This window comes from Oryx dammah, unplaced genomic scaffold (assembly GCF_014754425.2).
Source record: "Oryx dammah isolate SB20612 unplaced genomic scaffold, SCBI_Odam_1.1 HiC_scaffold_21, whole genome shotgun sequence".
In the NCBI taxonomy this organism is placed as follows: domain Eukaryota; kingdom Metazoa; phylum Chordata; class Mammalia; order Artiodactyla; family Bovidae; genus Oryx; species Oryx dammah.
The window spans coordinates 54,182,120-54,192,923 of record NW_024070205.1 but is presented as its reverse complement, the minus strand read 5'-3'; the positions used below and the strand labels follow the sequence as shown (position 1 = coordinate 54,192,923).

Sequence of the window (10,804 nt, the reverse complement as noted above, 5' to 3'; positions counted from 1 at the left end):
GCCTGTGAAATCCCATGGGCAGAGGAGCCCGGCAGACTACAGTCCATGGCATTGCAAAGAGTAGCACACAACTTAGCGACTAAACAACGAAATTGAGATTCAAGGCTAAAAATTCAGTCTATTATTCTACCTAATGGTGAGATTTTTAAGTTAGAAGTAGAACTGTGTGTCTGTTTCGGTTACCAGGCCAGGGAGAGAAATCTTTATTGAAGAGGAAAGGCTTGTTTTCCTAGACTTGTTGGAATTTAGCAGGTGAAGCTTTTTCTGGCAGGAGCATTCCTGTTTAGTTTTGATTTTGTTGGAAAGAAAACAAAGTGAGGTTTGTGCCCCAGTCAGATGTGTGGAATGTCCATGGCTTTTGCAGAAAGGAAAACAAGGATTGCAGTTTAAAATCATTAATGTGTATAAAAGTCCTTCCAAACATACCCACCCAAACTTTAAGTTAGTGAGTATCATTGTCAAGTGTCCCTGGTGTGTTTCTCCTTTACATGTGGAATTCCCATTGGTGTGGATTTTAAAGAAGTAGAAATATCTGATCATTGTACAATGTGTCCCCATGGAAATGATATAGTACATTTGAATTCCACAGGGGAAAAGAGGTGAATAAGGCACTATTTTATTTCCTGTTTATAAATATATTTACTTCAAGAGGGTATGAGTTAGTGTTAAAAATATTTTAATGAAATATAGAAACCTATAAAATTAGACCAAAATTAAATTTAGGGGAGGGGAGAATGGGGAATCATTGTTTAACAGGTACAGAGTTTCAGTTTTGGAAGATGCAAAAGTTCAGGAGATGGATAGGAGTGATGGTTATTCAGCACTGTGAATGCACTTAATACCACAGAAATGCGTAATTGGACATGGCTCAAATGAGCAATTTTATGTTTTGTATATTTTACCTTACCACAAAAAATTTAGACCAAAATATAAAAGATCATGCTTTCAAAAATATTTCAATTAAACTGAAGCATTTCTGGGGCAGCTCCCCCTTTAGGAAGAAAACACCACCCTCAATGTAATAAGACTCATCTTTCACTTTAAGTGATATTATTGAGCACAGAAGACAGATCGTCACAGAAAACACCTTTATTTGGTACCTTGAGGTAGAGTTGGGAATTACTAACTGGAGAGCATTGGATGACCTTAACTGTCATTCAATTCATAATCTTTTACTAATATAATTTTATTTATACCTCAGAGAACATGCTATTGTGATTGCTCCCAACTATAGACTAGTTTGGGCTTCCCTGGTGGCTCAGGTGGTAAAGAATGTGCCGGCAATGCAAGAGACCTGTGTTCGATCCCTGGGTTGGGAAGATCCCCTGGAGGAGGGCATGGCAACCCACTCCAGTATTCTTGCCTGGAGAATCCCATGGACAGAGGAGCCTGGCGGGCTACAGTCTGTGGGGTCGCAAAGAGTCAGACACAACTGAAGCGACTTAGCAAGCATGCACGTAGACTAGTTTATTTTGCCACAAATTACTAAACCACTGCATGTGCAAGGGGAAGAGGATATGGTTTTGGATGTGACTATTAATGACATTGTTGTTTACACTGGTGGTGAAACAAACAACGATAAGCAAGACAATCAGATATGAACTTAAAGAGAATAGAGAATTTGTGAGTAAACTTTTTAAACATCTAACCTTATTAGCTCTGTTAAATAACCCATCTATCTGTCTGAGCCAGTCAGAGAGTACTGAAAAAAAAAAGTAGGAAAACATTCCTTTGGATGTTCTTTCTTGGTTCAGAGGAACTATCAATCACCGGTGACACTCACAAGTGTCTTCTAAACAGTTGTCATGGTTCTGCAGTCAGACTGATGCCATTATATAGATATGAGTGAACTCTAGAGGCCAAGAGAGAGCAGGCTGGATAGTAGTGTACTTTAAAAAATATATATTTAATTATTTTGGCTGCACCAGGTCTTAGTTGTGGCAAGAGGGATCTAGTTCCCTTACCAGGGATCCAACCTGGACCCCCTGCATTGGAAGTGCAGAGTCTTAGCCACTGGACCACCAGAGAAATCCCTATAGTACACTTTTAAGGTTTTCACAATAGCCTTTTCAGAGTGTTAGACTCTTTCCACAGCAAATAATCAGGTAAGTGGACTGGGAGAGAGATTTTTGAACTAGTCCTATCTCTGGGACTATTGAACTATTCAACCTTAGAAAAACTGCTATGTTTAGCTGGACTTTAGCTCCCGCCTCTGTATAATGAAGAATTCGAAATATTGGTTTCTATAGAAAGACTCATAGACTTAGACAACGAACTTATGGTTGTTGGGAGGAGGGGACAGTTAGGGAGTTTGGGGTGGTCATGCACTCACTGCTATATTTAAAATACCAACAAGAACCTATATAGCACATGGAACTCTGCTTAATACCTTGTGGCAGCCTGGATGGGAAGGGAGTTTGGGGAAGAATGGATACATGTATATGTATGGCTGAGTCCCTTCGCTGTTCACCTTACACTATCACAGCATTGTTAACTGGCTATGCTGCTGCTGCTGCTGCTGCTAAGTCGCTTCAGTCGTGTCCGACTCTGTGTGACCCCATAGACGGCAGCCCGCCAGGCTCCCCCGTCCCTGGGATTCTCCATACTCCAATACAAAATAAAAAGTTCACAAAAAGAAGTGTGGGTTTCCAAAATCTTCCTCCATGTTTACATACTGATGGTGGTATGATTTGCTCCACCCATCAACGCCATGGTAACTGACAGTTTTCCTGTAGGCAGCAGTGGAGGTGTGAAAATCTTGCTCCTGCTGTTAAGGCCTGGGGCAAGAAGCTGACTCCAAAGTTCTGGGGAGAAGAGAGTGATGCAGAAAAGAGAGTGAACAGGCAATCTTGTGTCTTGTGGACTGATGTCTTGGCATTTCATTGCTAGGAGTAAAAACCTACTAATTCTAACCCAAGTCAAACGCGAAATTTACTGGAAGGACACAGCATTTCCATAGAATTTAAGGACAGAAAGTTTAGCTGGACCTCATTAGGGTTTGAATTAAAAAATTGAAAAGATAGAAACTAAGATGACCTAATTGTTTCTCAGATAATTATGTCTTCTCTTTCCCCTTCTTTCTCTCTATAATTATGTCTTCTCTTTCCCCTTCTTCCATATTGTTTCCCTCTCCTCTTCCCTCTGGCTCCCCTACCCATTTTTTTTTCTACCAGCGTGGGACACCTTGCTCATGCCTAACCCAATCCTAGGTTTATGTCACATTTCTATTTCAACATGAAAGGGAGACCAAGTGGAGGGCTATATGTCAATGCTTAAATCCATGCATGAGAGACCCTCTTAGCTGATTTGGGTTGTGTCTACATCCACTTCAGCTTCCTAGGTAGCTCAGTGGTAAAGAATCTGCCTGCAATGCAGGAGACACAAGAGAACCAAGTTTGATCCCTGGGTCAGAAAGATCCCCTGAAGGAGGAAATGGCAATTCATTCCAGAATTCTTGCTTGGAAAATCCTATGGACAGATGAGCCTGGCAGGTTACAAAAAGGGTCACAAAAAGTTGGACACGACGGAACACATGTTATATCCATTTCACTTTGCTATGGCAATGAACGTGGATCACTTGACCCAGTGCCTATTCAACAAGAGCTCTGGGAGTAGATTGTCTTAAGCAAAATTACTTTGGTTGCAAATAGCAAAAATCTTTCTTGCCTAGTCAAGCAAAACAAAAAAATGTTTCAGAAGTACACAGGGATATTTCCTGTAATCAAAGAAAACAGGTCAGGTCCTGGGTCCTTGGTAAGGGGTGTTAATAGATCTTTTCTTTAGGGCACTGCCACGTGACTCAGCTTTAATGGCCATTTTCTCTCTGTGTTCCCTCAGTTCAGTTCAGTTCACTTCAGTTGCTCAGTCCTGTCTGACTCTTTGCGACACCATAGACCACAGCACACCAGGTTTCCCTGCCCATCACCAACCACTGGAGCTTACTCAAACTCATGTTCATCGAGTTCGTGATGCCATCCAACCATCTCATCCTCTGTTGTGCCCTTCTCCTCCCACCTTCAATCTTTCCCAGCATCAGGGTCTTTTCCAATGAGTCAGCTTTTCACATCAGGTGGCCAAAGTATTGGTGTTTCAGCTTCAGCATCAGTCCTTCCAGTGAATATTCAGGACTGATTTCCTTTAGAATGGACTGGTTGGATCTCCTTGCACTCCGAGACTCTCAAAAGTCTTCTCCAACACCACAGTTCAAAACCATCAATTCTTCCATGCTCAGCTTTCTTTATAGTATCACATTCATGACTACTGGAAAGACCATAGCTTTGACTAGACAGACCTTTGTTGGCAAAGTAATGTCTCTGCTTTTTAATACGCTGTGTAGGTTGGTCATAGCTTTTCTTCCAAGGAGCAAGCGTCTTTTAATTTCATGGCTGCAGTCACCATCTGTAGTGATTTTGGAGCCCAAGAATATAAAAGTCTCTCACTGTTTCCATTGTTTTCACATCTATTTGCCATGAAGTGATGGCACTGGATGCCATGCTCTTAGTTTTCTGAATGTTGAGCTTTAAGCTCAAATCTGTCTTTCTACTCCATCCAGAGGTGATACTATGCCCTCTAAGTACAGATGTTCTACAAGATATCCAGTCTTCCTTTTATTTTACCTTAATTCTATCTCCATATATTGCAACATAGTTTGTTGCTGGCAAAAGGAAAAGAATTGGAAAAAAACTGTTATACCATTTATTTCTAAAAAGGAAAAATGGGGTTTGGTGTGCGAGAGGGTACTGATTAAACAGTAGTAATAGCAAGTAAGAGAATAGAGGCAACAGTCCTCATTACTGTAGCTGGTAATGAAGTTTCTTCCTTCTCAGCCCCTTCATCCCATGGTTGCCACAGCTTCAGCTGGCCACTTGGTTGGGGTGATTTGCCCAGTAGACAACCCCAGGGGTCTGAGCTCTGGTGGCCTTGCCTGTGTAGAGTTGTTGTAGTCATCCATTGTTTTTATATCTGGGTATAAAAGTTTAATTTGATGCTTTTGCACTATGGTGTTGGAGAAGACTCTTGAGAGTCCCTTGGACTGCAAGGAGATCAAACCAGGCAACCCTAAAGGAACTCTGTCCTGAATATTCATTGGAAGGACTGATGGTGAAGCTGAAGCTCCAATACTTTGGCCACCTGATGTGAAGAACTGACTCATCAGAAAACTGACCACCGCTCATCAGAAAACTAATGCTGGGAAGGACTGAAGGCAGGAGGAGAATGGACAACAGAGAATGAGATAGCTGGATGGCATTACTGACTCTATGGACATGAGTTTAAGTAAACTCCAGGAGATGGTGATGGACAGGGAAGCCTGGCCTGCTGCAGTCCATGGGGTCACAAATAGTTGGATGCAACTGAGTGACTGAACTGATGACAGCTTGAGAAAACACCCTCACAATGTTCTATCCATTATTTTCCTTTGATGAGTAGGCCAATCATCCTAATCAACCCATGACTCCGTGTTTTGCCTGTTCCCCTACAGATAATGCACTGATTCCCTGTTGCCTGGAGTCTAAAGTCTAAATTCCTTAGTATAATACAAAGCAGTCTTCCAGATCTGGGCTTGCCTCCTCTCATTGTGCTTCCTCCCGCCTTTCTGATCGCACACCTTGCTAAGTTAGCTGTACCCTCCTCTAGATCCCTAAGTAAACCAAGCTCTCTCTGGCATCCTTCTCCTCTGCATGCCCTTCCCTACCTTGTTTGACCTTTAACTCTTATTCATCATTCATTTCAGACTCACTGAGGAGCCGGTATTTCTATAGAGTCTTGTGTCTGCTCACCTTCCTACCGCCACCACTGCCTTCTGCTCGGCCATAGTTCCTCTAATGCTCAATGGTTTCATTGCACTTATTTGCCTATATATCTGTCCCTATACTACCCTAAGTTTCCCGAGGGACGAGTCGCTGTTTGATTTACTCTCTGCCTAGTTCATTGCCCTGAGTGCCTCCCTCGCTTCATAAGACGGGGGCTTGCATCTGTTTACAGCCTAGTCGTTCAATAAGTGATATATAGCAGGTGATAAACATCTGGCACCACAAGCAGTGCTGCCTTGTGGTGTTATTCATCTCTGTTTATGTCAATTTTCAACTAGATTGTGGGGGCAGGGGTCAGAGTCTGAGTCATCTTGTTCCTCTGGGGGCGTCAGCAAGAACAGCCCCCTGGTCAAGCGATTGCAGGTGCGTTGGCTCATCGGCTGTAAAGAGAAGCTGCAAGGAGAAAGACTTTTGGCGCCTTGGCCCTTCACGGTAAGCCTTTTTTCTCTCGGCCGGGTGCCTACGACCCCTGTTAACCCCCAGCGAATCCTCCTGACGTTCTGGCTAGACCCCACGGTGCGGTCTTTGCCCGCCGGCCGGCGGGGAGCGGGCGGGACTTCCGCTCCCGCTCGCGAATGCCTTCCGGCGCGAGGCGGAAGCCCGGCTCCGGTCCAGATCGGAGCCGGAGAGTCCCCAGGCACTTGTCTCCTCAGTGGATGCTTCTCGGCGCCCCTGCCGCCGCCCCGCGTCGCGGGACTCGGAGACCGGGTAGGGACGGGAGAATCGGGACTCCCCGCGGGGGCAGAGGGAGAACGGTGACCCCAGGTTAGAGGGAGGGGACTAGAATTGGGGGTCGGGGACCGGGGGCGGGGAGCTCAGGGCAGCCGTGAGGGTCTGGGGAGGGAGGCAGTGGGGACCCTGAGGCCGGAGAGGCCCTGAGAAGGGGAGGGGGAGTGGCGGGTGACACGGGGCAGGAGGCGTCTCGGAGGAAGGCTGTCCCGCTTGGGGGAGTGTCCCGGGACTTGGCAGATCGTCTGTGAGGGTGGCATGAGTTGGCAAAGGTTGGCTTGCTGAGGAGGTTTGAGAGCAGGGAGTCAGCCCTTCTGTGAGGGTCGTAGGTGAGAAGGGCTCTTGACCTAACGGGTTAGAAAGATGGTCAGACCATCTATTGGATGCTGAATTCCTGTTGCCTCATTTGCAATTAATGCTGGTTTACTGATGCGGCTTTTTTTTTTTTAACCCTTGTGAATTTCGGGGAAGAATTTACATTTCCAGGGAAAACTTGAGCTCTTCCGCACCCAGGTTCAACTCATGTTGCATTTCCTTGTCAAATAGATAGTACTTTAAAGTTATCCTCATACCAGTAAGCCAGCCAAAGTTTCCCTTTTGGAATCTTTCCTACCTTGCTGAGTTCAGGTTGTCTTATTTCCTTTGTCATGCAGTCAGCTTCTAAATGCGTTTAGAATTACAGTGATCATTACAGGGAAAGCCAGTGCAGTCACGTTGTCAGTTACTGTTCATTGTTTTTCTGCATGACTTTGTAATGTAATTTTACTAAAAGTTATCCTGTTGTGTTTAGTTTTTGAGTAGCAATTCCCATGGATTTACTGTTACTTTTTATTTCTGCTACAAGGAAAACATGTATTTTCCATTGATAGATTAAAAAAAAAATTGATAACCCAAGATCTGTTGTTACATACACATTAGCATATTTAGTTTTCCTTATTGGCGATTGTGTAGTGTGTGGGCTTGCTTTTATCATTACCAGAGGTAATTATTATTAATTTTAGTTATTGTCTTCATTTTATTTATGTTTTATTGACCACGATTAATATGTAATTCCTAATCTACATCATTATAGTGTCTCACTTCTGTATACTCACAAAGAGTGTTTTAGCTTTAGGTAATGGCAAATTTTGTTTTTTTGTCACAAACTGGGCAAGGTACCTAGGGAGAGCGTTATCCTTGGTGGAGGGTGATATCTGATGATTGAGTCTTTTGCTTGTTTCTTTTTTTTTTTTTTCTTTTGCTTGTTTCAAGCAGTTTATATTTCGGATGTTAACATTTTTTTATTTTTAAAACTACAGTATTGGTTTGTAGATCTTTTAGATCTGATTTAGTGGTTTGACTTGCACTAATTCAAGTTAACCTGAGCAGTTTATGTATATTGATGGCTTGGTGTCTTGCTAGCTTGTAAACTCTTTCCCTCAGCTTTAATGAGGCATAATTGACAAATCAAAATTGCGTATACTTGAGGTGTACAACGTGATAACTTGATATGTACATATATTGCGAAATGATTATCACAGTCAAACTAATTAACAAACCATCACTTCACATAGTTACTAATTTCTCTCTTTCGTTTTGTGGTGAGAACGCTTAAGATATACTCTTAATAAATTTGAAGTATACAACATAGTATTATTAAGCTAAACTCTTGATGGCCTTGAAAATTTATGCTTGTGTAAGATTATTATAACTTCCTGTGTTTAGGGGCACACCTGAGACTTTCAAGTGGAAAGCATTACGTAAACATAAACAATGCTGTAACATGAAAGGAAATTGAATAATTTTTCAAATTAGAAAGTGAAAAGATGGCACTGATCTTTAAAGCTATTGAATTAAATGTCAGGTAGATTTCTATATGTTTTAATTCAATCTTATTTCTTTAGACAGTACTGTTTTTCTGAAAAGGCCTTTTCTAATTTTTCCATATATTGTTGATTTGAAAATGTGTTCTTTCCCCCTTTCTCTTGGTTTTAGGAGAAAGCCTGTAGGTTCTTAGACATTAGTTCATAGGAGAGGAAGTGCTCATTTTTGAAACATAAGAGTCCTGCCTTCTGTAGCAAGTTTCTAGATATGTGTTAGAGTAGTATGTTTGAAATTTGATTGCTTTGTGTTCTGGATTATCTTTGGAATTTTTGTCTTTTGTTCTAATGTTGAGTAAATTTCTTAGCCTTCCCTAGATAAATTCTAAGTATTATTTTGTAGGATTTAGATGTATTTTACAGTTTAACCAGTAGTGGCATTTTAAAAAAAAATCAGGTTGTGGGAACTTACTTATTATTCTTATGAATTTACTATTTTTTATTTCTGCTGCACTGAAACATGTATCTGTGCATTGGAAGAACTGTTAAAACAGCTATAATCAAAACTGCCTTGATATACACATGCTAGCACATTTCTTTTTAATCACCAGTTTGTAATACGTGAAGTAGCTTGTTATATTGAGTTTTCTGGTTCTGTACTCTGATTGGGCTTTCTTGGTGGCTCAGTGCTAAAGAACCCGTCTGCCAATGCAGAAGATGTGGGTTCGATCCCTGAGTGGGTAAGATCCCCTGGAGAAGGAAATGGCAACCCACTCCAGTATTCTTGCCTGGGAAATCCCATCACCAGAGGAGCCTGGCGGGCTACAGCATGGGATTGCAAAGAGTTGGACACGACTTATTGACTAAACAACAACAACTCCTCTCTGATTATCAATTTTATGATTATATAGTCCATTCTCACTTATCTGCATGCCCTATGGGCAGCCATTCCCTGCCTTTTGATGGAATCAGAAGGATTTGTTACAGCTGAGGAGTACAGCTTTGAACAGGGAGATACCAAGCAGAGTGTTGATCTGCTGATTTTACCATCCAGCTGTGTACTGCCTCTGATGCAAGGCCCTTGGCAAGGTTAACCGAGGCATAGTTGACCCCTTCTTTTAAAATCTCTTTCTGTCCTTTTTCTTTCTCTGAGTTAGACCTGTTTTTTCATAGTAACTAAGATGACATGGCCCTCCGTATGATGCAAGGTGAACAGCGTGGCCGAAAGGACTGCAGTTATGCGAGTAGAGCCTTGTTCATTCTGCTGAGTCTGAGCCCATAAATCTTGGCAAATTTTCCAGCCTCCAGGCATTGGGTTATGGCTGTGAACCACTTGTTTACATTATTGTTGATTGAAAAATAGTTTTAATGCTAAATGATAATTGATTGAGGTGATATATAGAGACTCTTCTTAGTTCTGAGAAAAGCATCACATTAGATTTTATATGAGCTTTTCTATTACAGTGATAATGATATGCCTCACAGTTACAAATATTATAGAAAGTACACTGATTGCTTTTAATATTTGTTGTTCTTATTATTAGCTTTTGTTTTTATTTTGAGATCCCAATGTAAAGAAAAACTATTGGATAAAAGATTTGGGCAGAGGTTGAAGAGGCTGACCATTACTGATTACATGTTAAGGGGTAATGTTTGAAGCTGTCTGCAGTGGTTGGAAGGAGTGTCTAAACATTAAGGTTGTTTCATATTGCCAGTGCCTGGTGATGATAAGAAGCAGAAAGACTATTAGTTTCTTTTATTATTGTTTTAAAATTCCCTGCAGACAGTGTGCTCCCTCATTGCCAGTAGCGGGCAGGGAAAAAAACCCCTTCCATCTCTCCCACCTCTGTGAGAATGACCTGGCAGAGCCTGGGAAGTCAGAGTTTATATGATAATTAGGAGTGTTGGAGAGGTTTAAGGGGAGGGTTGAAGGTTCAAGAAGTATCAGTCACTTAGTCCTGTCCAACTCTTTGCGATCCCATGGACTATAGCCTGTCAGGCTCCGCTAGTCCATGGGATTCTCCAGGCAAGACAAGAGGGAGACGATATATATGTATGTGTTTGTATGTGTGAAAGTCACTCAGTAGTGTCTGACTCTTTGCGACCCCATGGACTATACATCCATGGAATTCTTCAGGTCAGAATCCTGGAGTGGGTTGCTGTTTCCTTCTACACACACAGACACAGACACAGACACAGACACACACACACACACATTTTGATTTGCATTGTTGTATGGCATAAGCCAACACAACATTGTAAAGCAATTATTCTCTAATTAAAAAAACAAATTAAAAACACATGTGAATAAAAAACAAATACTGAAGTTTATTTGCAAAATTGAGAGGAAGTAAGCATTGGGATTGGAGAAGGCAATGGCACCCCACTCCAGTACTCTCGCCTGGAAAATCCCATGGACGGAGGAGCCTGGTGGGCTGCCGTCTGTGGGGTCGCACAGAGTCGGAC

The 10,804-nt window shown here is 42.1% G+C and overlaps 1 protein-coding gene across 1 annotated transcript in view; it reads left to right on the top strand.

Moving 5' to 3' along the window:
* Positions 1 to 6,400: 6,400 nt before the first annotated feature.
* The window catches only part of DISP1 (dispatched RND transporter family member 1), a 219,262-nt gene continuing 214,858 nt past the window's right edge, over positions 6,401 to 10,804 (top strand). Inside the window, exon 1 of the mRNA XM_040263713.1 lies at positions 6,401 to 6,518. Coding sequence (XP_040119647.1) covers positions 6,467 to 6,518 — 52 coding nt within the window. The 5' untranslated portion in view covers positions 6,401 to 6,466. The remainder of the gene's footprint in view (positions 6,519 to 10,804) is intronic.